This window comes from Amblyraja radiata, chromosome 10 (assembly GCF_010909765.2).
Source record: "Amblyraja radiata isolate CabotCenter1 chromosome 10, sAmbRad1.1.pri, whole genome shotgun sequence".
NCBI classification, from domain to species: domain Eukaryota; kingdom Metazoa; phylum Chordata; class Chondrichthyes; order Rajiformes; family Rajidae; genus Amblyraja; species Amblyraja radiata.
The window spans coordinates 20,175,720-20,195,434 of NC_045965.1; the positions used below are offsets into that span (position 1 = coordinate 20,175,720).

The window sequence follows — 19,715 nt, forward strand, 5'->3', positions numbered from 1 at the left end:
AGACAGACATAGTGGAAGCTGGAAGGTGGGAAGGAAATCAGTGGGGCCTGAATAGATGAAGACAAAATTAACATTCAGTATCTGAATCCAAACAAGCTTTACCAAGCACATGATCAGCAGGCACAATTGAAGCCAATACGCGTTATGATGGAGTTATCACCATCAGTCTAGATCACAAAGTAAACAGACGAACACAGACTGTTCAAGAAAAGCAATATATTTATATTCAATTGAAATCAATTTTTGAATAATCCTTTCACAAAGTATAGATTAACAAGAAGAAAGGAAAAAAACTGCAATGCGTTTAAAAATAAATAAAAAATCCGATTCGTTCGAACATTTTAAACTGGTATTCGATGTTGTTAGTAGGAGAAGCTTGATAAAAGAACCACTCGGCTGTAAATTGAAACCACAGACCAGAAAAGAAAAGCAAACCAGCAGGTTTCCAAGTCTGCCCAGGCAGGCAAGCTCCATAGGATAAGAGGGGATATTCGAGTCACAGCAAACCAACAAATTAAACTGTTTGAAGAATGCGTCAAAATCGGCAATTCATAACACAAGCACACATTCTTTCAACCTCTCTCTCTCTATTTAATACTTTGCTTGACATATTAACAATTTGTTAAAACACTCTAAATATTTGAAATGTGGTTCAGCATCTCCCTTCTCCGATTTGCAAGTAAAACATTCCCGAAAAAAGCGGAGTGGAATATATTTTTCGAGTGGATTGGATTTGCAAATATTTGATTACCTGATTAAAAAGTGCAAGAGGACGGGGGAGTAATAGGGCGACGTGGGGGTTCGTAATGACATGTTTGAGTTTATAACCTTATAGGTTTTTAAGAAGAATTAAGATTTAAGGAGGAAAAAGTTGCAGTTCTGAAACCCCGGGAAAGGATGAAGTAGAATTAGATAACAATAAGATAGTTTTGATTTCAATGCAGTGAGAAAAGAAAGGGGATGAGGAACGTGGAGGATGGTGCATTTGGAGATTAGAAGAAGCCAACATTGGAATGTTTGGAGGAGAGCTAAAAATTGAGACAATAAAAGATACAGTAGGTCAGAAGACCACAGAAACCTGTTGATTGTGAGCCATTCCTGGGGATTAATGTTTTTTTTCTAGCATCCTGCATAAGTGGCAAAAAAGCCTTGCCCATAAAATGTGGAGCAGTTTTGGGTTTCATAAAGGTACTTTTGTATGCTAATGATTGTGAAACATAAAAAGTAAGAAATCAAAAGGGGGGAAACGAAAGCTGCTTCTTGCGTTTTCCCTGCAAACATATTTTGAGCTCCTTGGCTGCATTTCGTCAGGGAGGTTGCCATGGTTATTGTGCTTGCACTTTGTGTGGAGATCCAGCGCGGATTTTGCAGCGACCGTCCGCCGCTGGAATCCAAGAGCTTTTCTGCCAGAGAGTGAGCAGCAGCGTGTGGCGGATCCGCACAGCGGCGGAGGACGGGCGCAGACAATCTCCGCGCAATCTCTGCTCTTGTCTGTTTTGTTGCTGCTTAAGTGGGGGGGAGAAATAAAGGAGAACGACTTCCTTCGGGGGAGGATCGACCCGTTTTTCAAGGACGGCGGGGGATGCGGGCGACAGTTTTTCGGCAGCGGGGGGAAAGTTTGCCGCAGAGTTTGAGAAGTTTCTTGTCGCATCCACAGTTTTGCATCATGGCGAGGGGGAGCAGCCGTTGCGTTGAGATGGGAGCTGGACACTCGGCCTGGGCGGTAGCAGCAGCAGCAGCAGCAGCAACTCGCCGTGCCTGTTCCTGCAGCCCCCCGACCGCTCTCCTCGCCCCCTTGTTGCTGCTGCTGCTGCTGCTGCTCTCGCTTGTCTCGCCCGCATCGGCCGCGCCGCCCGAGTCCGGAGACTTCGCCATCCTGGAGGAAGCACAAGTTCTTGCGAATCAGATGCGAGTGCTGGCCACCAGCGAACTTGGAGTCTTCAACATGCAGGTAAGGACGTGGTGGATGGCCTCGGATTCCTGGCGCAGAAAATGCACGATGCATCTTAATGCCCAAATAATATGGATCTTTCATTTAGAGGGGGGGGGGAGGAAATCAAACTGAGTTTGGGATTGGGACCTGAAGAAGGGTCCCGACCCGAAACGTCCTCTGTCCATTCCCCCCCATAGATACTGACTGACCAATAAGTTCATCAACACTATGTTTTTTGTTCAAGATTCATGTATCTGCAGTCTCTTGTGTTTCCATTTAGGGGAACCTGTTCTCTTAATATTGCAGTTTATTATCCCCTCTGATCTTGATCTTGGTTGCACAAGTTGCTAGTGGAATTACATCCAGTCTTATTGGTAAATATGGTGGGTTCGCATGTGCTTGGCTCGTTGAACTGATGTCTATTGGTCATTGGAGTGTAGGAAATCGGCGCCTGCTGTCACATTGATTTATAAAATAAATCTGGATGAGTCTCACCCATTGCAAACGTTAGCCATTCTATTTGGTACCAGCCATTGATCATCTTTCCTCCCGGCAATGAGGTTTCACCCTACTTCTCACTCCCTGCTCTCAGCAATGTTCTTGCCCATCCCAATATCAGGTGCACATTTACTGCCTTTTCCCATTTTATGGAAACGGTGCCATTCATAATTTATTCCCATGCCCCGCACGCCTTTTGTGCAATAAAATGCTAATCCGTTTCTAATCATTCTCTTCTCCCATATATTTTTGGACATTTCTCAATTGGTGATTATCTATGTCTAGTAGAATATGTGTACTCTGCTTCTTTTAACCTTTTTTTTTGACATTTTTGTGTTTAATTTAGGCTTTATACTTTCATTCTTTTAGTCTTGTGTGTTTGGAAGGCATGGTGCTGCAAGATTGAGGATTAAAGGATTTTGGGATTGTTGGGTGCCTCTGACCTGTGACTTCTCCATTCTGGTGTCCTAAGAATTACAGGCTTTGCATCAGTGATGCGTTTGAGCTGATGTTTGTATTCAGTTGTCTTTAGAATATTATAGTGATTCATTTCTCATCCTTTTCAAGTTTTCCTGAAATAGATATTATGCCATTTGGCTTAATAGTGTCTGATTTTTAAATCTACTGTTTCAGATTTTTGTAAATATGCTTCACGATTCCTCCACTTGCAATGCAACGAGTGAGCCCCCCCGATAAAACCTATGTATCGTTTTTGTTTTGTTCCTTGCCCACAGATGTCAGTGACAAACAGGAGGATGGATGGCATCTTAAGTCTGTGTGGGGCTGACAAAAGGTGAAGGCAAATGGGCTTTGTAATCAGAGACTGCTAAACTTGCTCGGTCTGTGTGGCACTTTAACATGTGGGATGGATTTACATAGGTGGGTGAGGGTCTTAATGACCCTCACAGAACCCCCTGTTTCACCATCTTTGTGTTTTTATAAGTTAGGCACCAGTAAATTTGATTGGTGTTGTATTATTCGTATAATAAGAAAGGCAAGCTTGAAGCACCCTAGTGATTTTGGTGGTTGATGTCCTGTGAAAAGGTATTAAACTGAGATTAGGAAATCCAACATTTGATCCCTGATTTGTACACAGTTCGTTGATCACAGTTAATGCAGCAGCTGAGGATAAGGGGAAGAATGGGGGGAGGGGGCGATGGTGGGATTGTTAATACATTGTATTTCCAAGATTGGAAGGAGAGTATTAGCTCAGTTCTAGTGTCTGATACCTAGTGACTGCTGCAATAAAGTCTGTGGGTGGTATAGCCTTGGTTATGATGCCTGAACAGATAGATAGTCTTTTAGCTGGCTTGAACAGTACGACACTAGATAAGCATAATCACCTTCAGGAGAGGAGCTTTATGTATTTATTTCTTTCTCCATCTATTATAGTGGGCAGGCATTGATAAAAGCTCAAAGCTCAGGCTTGGTATCCTGGACTTGAATAATTCCCACAGTTATTTGTCTTCCTTGTTGGTCGCTTGCTTCATGAGGATACAAGGGGGACAGAGTCCCCCTAGTCCTTACCTTTCACCCCATCAGCCGTCGCATACAACATATGACACTCCAACGTTTTTGCCACCGCCAACGGGATCCCGGCACTAGTCACATCTTCCCATCTCCACCCCTTTCCGCCTTCCACAGAGACCGTTCCCTCCTCAACTCTCTGGTTATCTCATCCTTTCCCACACAAACCAGTCCCCTCCACAGGTACCTTCCCCTGCAACCACAGGAGATGCAACACTTGTACCTATACCTCCTCCCTCGACTCTGTCCAGGGACCCCGACAGTCCTTTCAGGTTAGGCGGATGTTCACTTGCACCTTCTCCAACCTCATCTACTGTGTCCATTGTTCAAGATGTGGACTCTTATATATCGGTGAGACCAAACATAGACTGGGCGATCCTTTTTCTAAACACCTTCGCTCAATCAGCCTGGACCTACCTGATCTCCCGGTTGCTAAACACTTTAATTCTTCTTCCCATTCCCACACTGACCTTTCTGTCGTAGATCTCCTCCATTGTCAGAGTGAGGCTAAACGCAAATTGGAGGAACAGCATCTCATATTTCGCTTGACAGCTTACAACCCAGTGGTATGAATATTGATATCTCTAACTTCAAGTAACCCCGGCATTCTCTCTCTCTTTATCCCTCCCCCACCCAAGTCGCACCAGCTTCTCGTTTTCTCCCAACAAACAGCTAACAATGGCCTGTTTTCTTTGTCATTGTCTATATCTCTCATTTCCCTTATTCCTGACTAGTCTGAAGAAGGGTCTCGACTCGAAATGTCACCCATTTCTTCTATACAGAGATGCTGCCTGTCCTGCTGAGTTACTCCAGCTTTTTGTGTCTATCATGAGGATACAAGTACTGTTTCCAGATTTATTTAACTTGCTATTTAAGACGGGTATTTTAATTTTAATAATATGTGCAACTTGGACCCTAAAATTATCATATTTCTTGCTTACAGAGATCACGTTGCAGTCTAATATTACATCAAATTATATTACTTAAGGGCTCCAAGTCAGCAAAAGGATGGGTTTGAAAATTTGAATCGGGATGTTTTCTGCCATCCTTCTGGAGATTCTGATTTCTCCAATGATTTGGATTTGCAGGTATTGGGAGACTTGTGATTGTTTGCAGAAAGTGGCAGCAAATGCAAGAATATAGGCCAGGCTCTTTGACTGTTGTATGTCATTAGAGCCAATCATGCTCCTGTTCGACAATTGCAGTAGGTTTGTGAGGATAGCAATCGGCAGCAGCAGTCATGGGTGGTTCGTGCGATAAGTGCTCTAGCTGTCTGAGATTAGCTACATCACCACAATTAAGAACGGCAACTCTGCCGCTGCACCACTGTGCCGCCCACAATGCAATCACAATCACAATTCAATGGTAAATGTGGATGTGTCAAAATGCAAATTGATATATGGTGTGTGAGCAATCCGGCTGAGGTATAAGGACTTAAGAAATGGGAGCAGAATAGGACCTTGATGTTTCATAGGCTGGTACTGATCATTAGAAACAAAGGTATGTTTATTGTCACATTATGTGAGATTGCAGGATAGCCCCACTTGTGTGTATAATATGTCCATTCATGATGGTATACGTTGATGAAATAGATTAGTGGTGCTAGTCTGATGGAATATGACAGCTCAACAGCCAACATTATTGTTTCTTCGTGTGGCCTATTCAATATGATGCTATTAAACTTAATAATTTAATTAGCAATTTAATTTTGTTAATGGTTGAAACCTTTTTGAAATAAAGCACATTGTGTGCAAGGTAGCAGGGAAAATATTTTATTGTACATGATTGTTGACACTGTAATGTCATTCTGAAAGGTTATTTTGAAAAATGTCACCACTGACAAAGCCTGGATTTTTTTTCATCTTATTTTACCATGACATTGTTCCATGAAATGCATAAAACAAAGTACATTCAGCAAGTCCTGGAGGAACTGTTAGAATCTTGGGGTTTGTGTGAATAAATCGGAATTTTTAATCGAGCTTTGAACTGCGACTTCAAAGTGCTCAGAAATCACTAATAACTCAAGCAATGTCATATTAGCTCGGACTGACATTTCACTTCAAACACCAAGCGCACAGCTGTCTGAGGCAGATATTAAAAATTGTATCTGCCAGGAAAGGTGGGCAGGCTGATAATTAGGATTCTTATTAGCATCCACCATTCTGAAAGCATTTGCATCCTACGGTGAATTTGAGATGGCAAATGTACAGCAAAATCTCAGTTATTTTATTTAAAAATGCCACTTGCTTGTTTTAAATTGACTGCAAAGCTGCAGGGTTTGAGATGGTCTCATTCACATCCTGCGAATGTTGTTTTGTCCCCAACAATATCTTGCTTTGTGTGTTATTTTGGGAATATGACATGGTTGTCATGAGAACGTCCATAAAATGTAATGGTGAAACCTTTTATTTGAATTGTACTAAAATATTCGGTAATATGAATTTAGAATTTAGGTCATTTAAACTTGGGTTATGTCAAGCAAGAGCATTTTGGGTTGTGGATTGAAAACAGAAATGCTGGGAAAGACAGATCAGGCAGCATGTATAGATGATGAAACAAGAATTAATCTTTCAAGTGATGATCTTTCTTCCGAATTGGTATCAGCACGGAATGCTACTCTGATTTGTTATCTCATGCTGCCTGGTAAAATAAAATTAATATCAGATTTCTACTGTTGCTTCCTGTTTGCATCTTCTCCAGGTGTACCTTTACCAATATAATTGAAATTCAAATTCTCTACAGATGCAGAAATTTGAAATAAAGACAGTGCTGGAAATACTGAGTAGATCAGTCGGCATGTGGGCAGAGAGAGAACCATTTAATGTTTTGGGTCAATAAACATACATCAGACCACTTGTACTGCCGATATATCCTCATCTCTGTTTCTCTATTGAAGTTGCTGCCTGACCTGCTGAGTATTTTGAGCACTTTGACTTCATCTTTCACCAGCCTTTTGAGCTAACACAACCACCATCACATATGTCATTTGGTCTCTCCTTTTCTCCACTCTATCTATTACAAGGCTTTGGTTTTGTTCACTCTCCACAGATGCTGCTCAACTGAGTATTGCCTGCATTTTATTTTTTACTTCCCTCCGTTTTGTACGATAGGTGGTGATGTTTTCATTGAAACCGGAAACCTAGGACTTTTCTGCCTTTTGAAGGCAACATGTTATCCCACAGCACTTTAAAGAAGAGCAATAAAAATCTTCTTGGTGGCTTAGAGTCATAGAGTCTTACAGTGTGGAAACAGGCCCTTCGGCCCACACTGGCCAACATGTCCCATCTACACTGGTACCATCTACCTGCGTTTGGCCAATATCCCTTTAAATCTGTCCTACCTATGTACTTGTCTAAATGTTTCTTAAACGTTGCAATAGTACCTGCCTCAACTACCTACTCTGGCAACTTGTTCCATACACCCACCACACTTTGTGTGACTTTGTTAATATTTATCTCTCAATTGGTGTTGCAAAAGCAGGTTGTCTGTGAGACTTTCCTTGATGCAAATTGGCTGCTACTAAAAGTTCTGCGTTCAATAGAACAGTTAGTCATTTGGGTTTTATTTCCTTCTGTTGTGAAAATACCAGATTTGCATTTGCAGAAAGTCTACACTGTGTAATTGAGATTGCTTACTGCACAGCTGAGTATATCTTGACAGTGTGCATGGAGCCAAACTTGAGAATGTCCTTCTGCAAGGATTGTAAAAGTTTGGAGAGTTACTAATGCTGTCCTAAGACAACACTTGTAGCATTGCATGACAAGTGAATCACCCAGTGTTAAATTGATCATGATGAGATAAGCCAGTGCCATGGAAGTCATCATGGTTTATTAAAGCCAAGAGTTATGGTTAAGATTGTTAAGTTAAGAGGGAAGATCCATACAACACATTTGAGAGTATAACATTACATTATTATTCAGCCAACATTTGGGTCAGATTGAGAATTGTCTTTACAGTACCAGAGAATGAAGGGAGGACCAAATAGACAGAGGGGTACTTGTGTGCATGTAGGAGTGTGAAACTTTGCGAGGTGCTTAAAAAACCCAACTTCTAATCTTGGACTATTAGGAAAACCCCTCTTCCATGGATAGGTGAAGTTTTGGATCTTGTCCCTTCAACCTGTGTTGTTACGGTAAATGGGCTTTTCTGACTTGCAAAACAATTGTTGACAGTTCACAGGAATGAAACCCTTGCATAACACAGGGACACAGTGTTTTCCCATGTTTAGTAGTTAAATGTTTTAATTATTTTTAAAACTTGCAATAATTTAAAATATTTAATATTTAAATTATTTGATTAATTCTTATAATTCTGGTATCCTGCCAAGAACATAAACATCAAAGGACATTTGAACACTGGTGTACCCGGGGAAGCTGATTAACCAGACGTCAAAGCATTTCTGTAGCATTGCCGATCACTGACATTGGGAAGGGCCAGTATTCAGTTGGGAGGGCCTCTGTGCCGGGTGATGTGGGGAAGGGCGTATTGGTGGCTTGATGCTCACTTGGTGAAGTGGGCCAGATTCAGGAGGCTGGCTGTGCATGATGTCTCCATCAAGTACAGGTCCACAACTGGGAAAATAAGTGGTGCAAGAGGTGGTCCATAGTGCTCTACTGCTGAGGCAGGATTAGAGTTGTTCAGGTTGGCTCAAGGACATGTTGGTTGTAAGAAAGTAGCTGTTCCTGAACCTGGGTGGGGCTGAAGACCCTTCATCAGAACAGGAGATGTGAGAAGGCAAATTAAAGTAGCGGAGTGGATGAGGAAGAGATAGAATATCTGTCAAAAGGAATATCTGTGATAGGGTGAGGCCAGATGTGCTGAGTTGATTCTGTGATTTCTGGAAGGTTCTGATCAATAAATTAAAGGAGCAGTAGGAGAAAAGGAAAAAAAACAAACAAACAAAGGCACATATGAAAGCTGTGAAATACAGATCGGAGATGTTACTGAAATCTAGCCCCAAAAGGCAAAACCTGGGAATGTCCACCTTTTCGGGCCTTGTCTGAGGAGAGACAGAAGGTGAGACAATGTTACAGATGAATAACCCTTCAGGGTCTGAAGGGCAACGCTGCCCAGTTCTGATTCAAACAAAACAAAGCATTTATTTGAAACTGCAGCATGTCCAGGTGCAAGGTGAGGTGCTGTTCTTTGAGGTTATTTTGGCCTTCATTGGAATAGTAGAGAATGTTATAGACAGGTCAGAGTGGGATGAAGAGTTAAAACGATGGGCAACTGGAAACTCTGGTTTGACCCTGCAGGGAAAGCAGTGCTGCTCCAAACCCATGTAATCCCTGGAGATAATGCACTGCATTGTGAATCACTGCTGCACCAGGAATGGCTATCTAGTTGGGCCAAGGAAAGACAAAAAAGCAGATGTTCCACTGGTCTATGCACTGAGGAAGGGAATGATTGTTGGAAGTGGGAGCATGGAATGCCAAAACGGGAGGGGAAGATGTGAATGGTAGAATTTTGTTGGAGTTGGTGAAAATTATGAAGGCGGATCCATGGAATGCAGTGGTGGTGGGTGGATGGTGAGGGTCGGGGACTCTGTGCTCATTGTGGCTCAGAGAGGGTGGGGGGAAGAAGGGTTCATAGCTGAGCTGCAAGAAATAGATCGGTTGTGGCCAAAGGCACTGTTGATTATGGCCTAGGAAAAACCACAGTTAAGGAAAAGGAAATGTGCACCTGCATTGAAAGCCACGCCATCAGAGCAGATGTGAAGATGGTGAAACTGCAAGAATAGATTGGTACTCGTTTGCAGATGTTGCAACTAAGTACATGATTTAGTAGGAGTTTTGTTCCTGTTAATATTTTGCCCTTGTCTCTTCCTGAGGTAGTTATTGTTGGGTGTGATTTCAACAATTTAACTGACCTGTACCATCTTGAGGAATTGGTTTCCTTGCCTTCAAGGCTTGGGGTGAAAGCTCTTGAATCAAAACGTAATCTTTTCATTGTATCCGCCGAAGTCACTGATATTATTCCAAGAGTCATCGCTGGATAGTATATTACACTGGCAGTCATGACTAATTTTTTCCGATTTATAGTCCTAAGGAACATGTTGTAATTGTCGAGGTGCCAATTTTTGACTTTGCCTGGGCTAACTGTGGGAATGTAGTGTCACAGATCAACTTCACTACTGAAGCATATCTAATCTAGTTAGCTATTTGCAAAAGTGCCTCTAGACTTGACTGTTCCTAAATTATGAAGGAGGGCATTGCATGAATTAAGGTAACTTGGGAAGTGAAGATGACAGTGGGAGAAGGAATTGACAACAACAACAAAAAATCCTGAGAGGCTGATAAAGTAATAAATGATATGGTTCAGCCATCTTAATCCTCTAAGCCTTTGGGCAAAGACGTGGCTTTAAGAATTACAGTGTTAATATTTGGGTTAGACAGAACTGACACATGGAATGATTTGTGAGGAGGGATGTGGAAGTTTTTATTTGGTGGTTCTCCATTCAGCTCCACTAACAGGGATAAAGCCTTCAAAATTGGCTAAATTGGAGTGAATTGCCTTTGTGTATTAAAATCCAGTGCTAGTGCAAATTGTCAGCTGTCTGCAAGTACAAAAATGACTTACTTTTTCAAAGAAGGAAGCTAATTGTAGCTGGAGTTATTTTTATCTTTTGTTCTTAATAATTCATCTTGACTTTTCTCCATTTTGCTTTTGGTCTTTTCTGCAATGGGCACTTTGAAAGGAAACCTAGTTTTACTGATGCCAATTTTGGACTCGACTCCATTCCAATGAAAGGCAGTTAAAATGTGGAATCATTTTATCTGGTCTTCCAGATGGAGTTTTTTTTAGCGACAGGAATTCTTGGCGAGGAGCTAAAAAAGTGGAGGGGAGTAGCCATGGAATAAATCAAAGGGTCAATCTTATATAATCAGTCTGAACATCGGAAGACAATAATTGAAGAAGGTAATAATAGATCTAATGTTTTAGGACATTGGAATGTATGTATAAGGGAGCAATTCACTGATTCATCTTTGGTTTAGAACTTCTGAATAGTAACAACAAAATTCAGACAGAAAATGGGGAGAAACAGTGCAGAAAAGATTCACAAGGATGTTGCCAAGAATTCAGGGCCTGAGCTATTGGGAAAGGTTGGGCAAGTTAGGACTTTATACCTTGGAGTGTGTGTGGCTGAGGGGTGATCTTACAGAGGTGATAAAATCATGAGGGGATTAGATAGGGTGAATGAATAGATAATTTTACTCGGGGTAGGGAAAATGAAAAACCAGAGGATATAGATTTAATAAAGTGTCAAGATTTAAAAGGAACATGAGGAGCATTTCTTCACTCTCAGCATGGATGCCCCCTTCATGGATGCATCCTGGTCATCAAATTTAGTGTTGTTTCCCTCAGAGGAATTTCTGAGCTTTAGCTTAAAGTGTTCATAGCAGTTTAATTCAGTAGTACATGGGACAAGCCATAACTCCTTGACATTGTACATTTTTCAAGAAAATACATGAATTTAATGGTTGCAGAACTGCATTCTGTTGCATATACTTTGTGTAGTTAAGAGTCACGAGTGTTTTCTTGTCATATGTCCCAGATAGAACAATGACATTCTTACTTGCTGCAGCACAACAGAATATGTAAACATAGTACACTGTAACCAATATAATAACTGAGAGAGAAAAACATGCAGTGTATATGCACACACTCACAGGTACACACATATATATGTGTGTGTGTGTATATGCACACACACACACACACACACACACACACACACACACACACACACACACACACACACACACACACACACACACAGCATTCATTGTGGCTGAAGGGCCTGTTCCTATGCTGTACTGTTCTATTAATATAACCTGATGCAGAGCTGCATGACCAATGAACTGTTCAGCAAACTACTCATTTGGCGACTGAAGTATCTAATTCTGTAATAGCTGCTGCATGTTGCATGGTGGGAGAAGATCCTTTTAAAAAAATTCTCTTGGTCTTTCTAGTTTGTTCCATGTTACTGCTGTGGTTTGTTTGCCAGCTGCATTTCATCAATGGGTTAAATTTGCCATTTCCGATATTTTTTTAAAAGCCACTTTCCATTTTCTAATGACATCATGCAGTTACACCTCCATTGCTATATCGAAAAGCCACTGGAACATAATTACACGATGTAACAAATGCTTGAATGCCGAAGGCCTGCAAACATTTTATCGGGCACCGTTTGGAGGGGACAGAAAAGTTGATAGTGAGACTGCGGATTCATTCATAACTATAACATTCGGGATTTTGCGACATTTGAATACATTTGTGAATAGGTGATTCCAGAACCAGGGGCCACAGTCTTAGAATAAAGGGGAAGCCATTTAAGACTGAGGTGAGAAAAAGACTGAGGTGAGAGTTGTGAACTTGTGGAATTCCCTGCCACAGAGGGCAGTGGAGGCCAAATCACTGGATGGATTTAAGAGAGAGTTAGATAGAGCTCTGGGGCTAGTGGAATCAAGGGATATGGGGAGAAGGCAGGCACGGGTTATTGATTCGCGACGATCAGCCATGATCACAATGAATGGCGGTGCAGGCTCGAAGGGCCGAATGACCTCCTCCTGCACCTATTTTCTATGTTTCTATTAATGTCTGAAGAAGGGTCTCAACCCGAAACGTCACCTATTCCTTCGCTCCATAGTTGCTGCCTCACTCGCTGAGTTTCTCCAGCATTTTTGTCTACCGTCGATTTTTCCAGCATCTGCAGTTCTTTCTTAAACACCAGGTGATTAATGTAATTGTTTTAGTAACTTTGATATTACTTGGACAATGGAATGTTTTTGTTAAGGTTGCAAACCTATCAAAGCAATTGGGAGTTAAGGGGTTAAAGTAAGTTCTCATAAAAAGTCTGAGTTTTAAGGACAAGGTAAACATCAAGCCCCCATCCTTGTTTGGATCTGTTTAACTATTAGAATGCAGGCAATATTAAATGAATGTCGTATACCACTTCAAATCGTGATTCTATGATCAAATGTAGGTGATAGATGTTTGATTTGCTTTACTGGCACAAGATACATTGATTATTTTCAAGAACATCATAAAACAATTACAGTGAAGAAGGTGGGAGGAAGTCTGATATCTGTAAATGTTTGACCAGAGTCATTTCAGATGAGGAATGCTGAAATGTTAATATTGTATGGCACCAGAAAATGTTTGTGGGATGCTGATTTATGCAGAGCTGTTGATTTAGTGCTGGGGTATTGTTTTGCTGTAAGGTGATATTATAGGCCCAATTCAGGAGAATGTGTGGGACTCCATCTTGAGTTCTTTACTTTCCATAGTGCATGTTTACAATCCTTATTTAATGGATGCGCCAGCTGAGATGAAAGAAGCGTTTTTTTTTTGTTGTTGGCGGTTTTCTTTATATTTGGCACAGGAGCTTCTGGTCGCCTTGGTGCGAGCTTTCCAAATCTCTGCTGACAAGAGAAGGGAAGAAAACCTTATCACTGCAAGCTTGAGTGGAGAACAATGAAGATTGTCGGAACTTGTGGGGGGGCCAGGGCACAGGGGGTTGGCGAGCATAAGCTTTGGAATGCAGGGCAATCAGTGCAATTGACACGCATGCATCGTGCCATTTGTGCATTTAATTCACTCTCTGCTCCCAGCAGTGGTTTTAGCATTTAGAATGAGGGACTTGGGTAAAGGAGATTAGTTTTTCTCATGACAATAGATTCTAAGACTTTATAATTCCTATGCCTCTCGATGAGCTCTGCTTCTCACAGCCCCAGGTAGCTGGCTGTCGTTGCTTTCAATGGTTCAAGTTGTAATTGAGCTCGAAGCTTCAATTCTGTGGAAAGTTAATGAAAAGTATGCAGCAGTGGTTTAGGAAAGCACCTCCTCCTGTTGGAGAGTGTGATTCCATTGGTTTCATTCAGCTGGTACTTTACCTGAATGGTCATTCTTCAATTGTAAACCCAGATTTGTCTTTATTGGCATGCTTTGCACTAGAGCTGAGCTTATGTACGCACTTCACAATGGCTGTCATCGGTCAGCAGTTCGAACGCTGGTTAATCTATTTTCTCTTCCTAACTCAAAAATTCCTTGGCCATTTATAAAGGAGCTACATCTGCACTAATTAAGATGAACTTTTATTTAGCCAAGTCTGAACATTTAAATCCAAGACATTCTGGATAAAAGTGCTGTTTATTCTAATTGGTAACACACCACCCTAGTAATTATTCAGTCAGGCAGTCTGCTGCATTTGCTGCACAACAGTAATGCGCACACAAACACAGCCAGGAGTACAGCCCAGTGCCCCTCTGGTAATAAATAAATCCTTAAGCTTTCACTGAAAACATTGCTTTGTTTTCCTGTGTGTCTGTGAGGAAGAAATCAACTTTTGAGTTCCTGCTCTTGAGTATTCTCAATTATTTTTTGCAAGGCTATAAATCTGTTAAGGAAAGCATTAGATTTAGTTATGAGCCTTGCAAGGATTGATTATCCTTCTGAAGGATGTAATTTAAGTTCACAAGGAAATAACGAGTCCAAGGCTGAAGAGCTGCTAGGACCTGCGCATCAGTGCTCTACATGCACAAGCACACTACGACTGATGGAGGAAAAATTAATGATTTAATTTTTGGGTTAAGAGTAAATTAAGAACAGAATGTACGAGAACATAGAGCAGATTAGGAGAGTCAAAAGTATTTAATTGTTTACATTGTTTAATTGTTATATGTACCAAAACAGAACAATGAAAGTCTTACCTGCAGCAGCGTAATAGGTCTATAAACACGCTCAGCGATAACATAATAAACAAAAATTCATTCAAAATAAACAATATTAGTGCAAAAAAAATCTGCAGTCCTTCACAACCAAGATAATTTGTAGTTCATTGTGTAGTTGATGTTTGTAATGCTCAAGAGGCTGATGGTTGGTGGGCAGAGGTTGTTCTTGAAGCCGGAGATCACGGTTTTCAGACTCCTACACTTTCTTCCCGATGGCAGGAGAGAAATGAGAGTGGGGTCAGCATGGTGTGGGTCCCTGATGATGCTGGTTCCCTTGTTGAGGCAGCACCTCCTATAGATCAGGTAATAGGTTTAGTGTTCTTGACATTTTATTTTTGATGTGCCTACAGCAGCTTTTTGTTTTGTTGCACATGGAAATGAGTGGCTCAGAATTAGAGATCTTACTTCCATCACATAATTCCTTGCATGGTTTGCTCATTTTGCATTCTCTGAAGAAAGAGAGCTTTAGGAAACACCGAATGATGAACATTGCATGCATGCAATCATCCACTCTGGTAAAACACATATTTTGCCATTTAACAATCTTGATCATCAAATGGAAGTAAAGATAACTTTTTAAAAATGTAACAAGGTTTAAATGGAATGGCAAATAATGAATCCGGTTCACCCCTAAGTTTAGAATTTGAACACGTTCAAAAATGATTTCTAACTTTTTTACAGCCAAGTGTACTGGGATTTACTTTATAATTTAAGCAGTTGTTGATGTATCTGAATGCCAATGCTAGGACTTTGTAGTCTCAGACTTGTGCTGCCATTTATTAGTCACTGGCATTCCTCCAGTGACCTTCCATCAGTGATTGTCAGCAAGTTCTTCCTTAAGGGGCATGATCAAACAATGCTGTTTCCATCCTAAATTCATTCATACATGGACATTAAGCCTGTCTTGCAGGTTATTTCAGAGTAAAATCTTCCATGACATTACTTCCACATTGCACCTTAACTCCAACCTCCATGGGGCAGCTTTAATTATTTAGCTGTGAACTGGTCTTGTTTTGGAATAATTATATGTACGGTGTAGCTCTGTACAGCGAAAGGGGTCAATTAGCCCACATGGTTCAAGAAAGAACTGCAGATGTTGGAAAAATGCTGGAGAAACTCAGCAGGTGAGGCAGCATCCATGGAGCGAAGGAATAGGTGACGTTTCAGGTCGAGACCCTTCTTCAGACTGATGTGGAGGTGGGGGGGGACGGGAAGAAGAAAGGAAGAGGCGGAGACAGTAGGCTGTAGGAGAGCTGGGAAGGGGAGGGGAAGGAGGGAGAAAGCAATGGCTACCTGAAATTGGAGAAGTCAATGTTCATACCACTGTGGTGTAAACTGCCCAAGCAAAATATGAGGTGCTGCTCCTCCGATTTGCGGTGGGACTCACTCTGGCCATGGAGGAGGCCCAGGACAGAAAGGTCGGATTCGGTAATGGGAGGGGGAGTTGAAGTGCTGGGCCATCGGGAGATCAAGTTGGTTAGTGTGAACCGAGCGGAGGTATTGGGCGAAACGATCGCCAAGCCTACGATTGGTCTCACCGATGTAGAGCAGCTGACACCTAGAGCAGCGGATGCAATAGATGAGGTTGGAGGAGATGCAGGTGAACCCCTTGCCTCACCTGGAAAGACTGCTTGGGTCCTTGGATGGAGTCAAGGGGGGAGGTAAAGCGACAAGTGTAGCATTTCCTGCGGCTGCAAGGGAAAGTATCAGGGCAAGGGGTGGTTTGGGCGGGAAGGGACAATTGACCAGGGAGTTACGGAGGGAGCGGTCTCTGCAGAAAGCAGACAGGGGAGGAGATGGGAAGATGTGGCCAGTGGTGGGATCCTGTTGGAGGTGGCGAAAATGTCGGAGGATTATCTGTTGTATGTGATGGCTGGTGGGATGGAAGGTGAGGGCAAGGTGGACTCTGTCCTTGTTATGTGTGGGGGGGATGGGGAGTGAGAGCGGAGCTACGGGACATAGAGGAGACCCTGGTGAGAGCCTCATCTATAGTCGAAGAGGGGAACCCCTGTTCCCTAAAGAATGAGGACATCTCCGATGCGGCGTAAACAGAGGAATTGGGAGTAGGGGATAGAGTCCTTACAAGAAGCAGGTTGGGAAGAAGGGTAGCCCACATGGGCTCCCTTCACCAGGATGTCGAAAACTGCTCTTTACTATGGAAGTCAAACAATTTCCAAAGATAGACACAAAAAACTGGAGTAACTCAGCGGGACAGGCAGCATCTCTGGAGAGAAGGAATGGGTGACGTTTTGGGTCGAGACCATGAAGAAGGGTCTCGACCAGAAACGTCACCCATTCCTTCTCTCCGGAGATGCTGCCTGTCCCGCTGAGTTACTCCAGCTTTTTGTGTCTATTTGGCATCTGCAGTTCCTTCCTACACGTTTCCTCAAACAATTTCCAAGTTCCACACTTCAGTTACAAACTCTATTTGAAAATTTCTAGCTGACCTTTGATAGTAATGTATGCTGATGTTTGCTGAAACTGGAATGCTATCTCCCCGCAATATCATTATTGAATCTTAACGGGTGAATTAAAAGAAAATACACCACCGTAATTTATCAATTTGGGTTGAAATTAAAGATATTTCCAAGCCATTCACCACATCAGTTGATGCTGTTCTCTATCTTAAATGGTAGTTGAGAGTTGGATTTATTAGGCCTTTAAGAACGTGTTCCAAAATGATTGGCAGACATTAAAGTAATTGTGGAGTAAGCATAATATACAACCTGTAGAACAAATTTAATTGGAAATTAAAAAATAATATTTGTTTGCTTTTAATTGCATTTCTTGAGTTGCAAATGCCTGCCCTTGGTACAAACCCACTAAATAATGCCCTGCTTTTGTGTTACAAGCTTGTGGCCTGCATAGTGTTCTTTACTGAGATAAGTGGCCAAGAACACCCAGTTAACTGCACCAGCAGCATGGCTCCAGGTGCAGTATTTGATGTTATCGTGCAGGGAGTAGAGGATATAACCACTTGTTGTGTCATGAAACATAGAAAGCTGGCAATCAGGTAACTGAGAAGACTAATGGAATGCTTGATTATTTATTTCAAGAGGGTTTGACCGTGAAAATTGGAATTCTTACTGCAGTTGTGATTAGTAAGGGCACATCTGGGATATTATGTATAATCCTCTTGTATAAGAAAAAGTATAATTGGAAGTTAGTCAACTAGAATCATTAGGATGATCATAGTTAGGAAGTGATTATCTTATGGAAATTTGAACAGGTTGGGTTTGTACTTATTGGAATTTGGAAAAGTTTGATGATTTTTTATTGAAATGGAAGATTTGTAGTGGGTTGGAGAAGGTAAATGCTGGAGGATATTTCCAATCATTGGTTAGTCCAGGACAGAAGAGGGCATCGTCTCAGAATGAGCCAGCACCATTGTGACTGCGATGCAGTAGAATGTCTTCACTCAAAGACATGAGAGTCTTGTAATTCCTCACTACGGAAAGTTGTGGAGGCTAAATCTTTGAACCTATTCAAAGCCGAATGAAGTGCAGATGGGCGTTTAAGAGTGAGAGGTAAGGGTTATGGAAATGGGCAGGCGAGTGGACTTTTGAACAGAGTTGGGTCAATCATGATCCTATTGAAAGGTGAGGCTCAAGAGACCATAGAGCCTGTTCTTATTTCTTATGGATATGATCACTACAATTCTGAGTATAAAGGTGCTTCAGTACATTGAAATAGTAAGGGATTAATTTTCACTATTTATCCATCAAATTTCCAACAATGTGATAATTGGACAAGATAACAGAAAATAAACAAATCTAACCAGATGTTAGCTGATAGATTTGTGTGCACTTGCTACCAGATGATCTGGGTGGGTTTATTCTAAATAGGATATTCCGGTTTATCATAACTAAGTTTCTACATTTCTGCATTTTATTCCCAAACACGGCAGTATTGCAAGACAAGGGAGTTGTTGATTTGTTGATTATTGCTGTGCTGTAACACCAGGCCACCTATTGAACAACTCCATAAACTATTGTCACTCGAGGTTCATCCAATTGTTATACAGCTTTGAATGTTCTCTCCAGATATATTCAGAGTTGGAAAATACAACATTTACAACTACCTATAGAAAATCTCTGATTAACTGGCATCCAATTGTTTAGATATCCTGAGGGGCAGGAATGTGAGCTGGGGATACGAAGTGCAAGCAGTGTGTGTGGCCAGAGCTGGTGGTATGCAACACTGGAACAGAGTTCAGAATGTAAGCCAGATTTTTGGTCTACAACACCAGGGCTCAGGAATATGGGTTGGTTTATGGCCGGAACCAGGATCTCGAGTGCTTGTGCAGTTCCTGCTTTTGTTTAAACCCATGGACTTGGCTAGATATTTAATTATGCTGCCATGCAATCTGTTTTTAAAACAAATAGTGAAATATGTGGTATTTGTGTAATGGGAGCAACATCCAATAATCCAGAAAATCTGCTAATCTGTGACTGTAGCGGCAACAAACATGGTGAACAAACAGTTGCTTTATTCGGTGAGATAATAGGTTCGAAATACATATACGTTGGGTCCACTAGCATAATGTCATTGCTGCTGCAGCTGAGCGAGGGTGTTGTCTCGAGCTCAGCTACCTGTTCACTGGACTGATCTCAAGGTGAGATATACTTATGTAGCAGGACACTCCCCTTAACCCCATGACATCACGTGACAGCCCTCGTAACCACTGATGAAGGTTCGACCGCAAGTGGTCTGACTTATCAGCTGACGCCACAGGACTACCAAAGTATACAGGGTGTGGGAGGGAACTGCAAATGCTGGTTTAAACTGAAGATAGACACAAAATGCGGGAGTAAGGTAGCATCTTTGGAGAGAAGGAATGGGTGATGTTTCGGTCGAGACCCTTCTTCAAAGTATACAGGGTGCTGGTTTGTTGGGTATTGATTGTTAAAGAAAAAAAACAATGCAATTATTCTGTACAGGACCTTCTGATTATTCACCTTTGACATTTTAGATGGATGTTTCATATTTTAATTAACCATTAATCAAATAGCTTGGTGATGGAT

The 19,715-nt window shown here is 41.7% G+C and overlaps 1 protein-coding gene across 2 annotated transcripts in view; it reads left to right on the forward strand.

Moving 5' to 3' along the window:
* Positions 1-1,406: 1,406 nt before the first annotated feature.
* cachd1 (cache domain containing 1) overlaps positions 1,407-19,715 on the forward strand; it is a 153,238-nt gene continuing 134,929 nt past the window's right edge. The window contains exon 1 of one of the 2 annotated variants that reach the window (XM_033028290.1): positions 1,407-1,951. In XM_033028290.1, coding sequence (XP_032884181.1) covers positions 1,583-1,951 — 369 coding nt within the window. In that variant the 5' untranslated portion in view covers positions 1,407-1,582. The remainder of the gene's footprint in view (positions 1,952-19,715) is intronic. The other variant, XM_033028289.1, reaches the window with a different exon arrangement.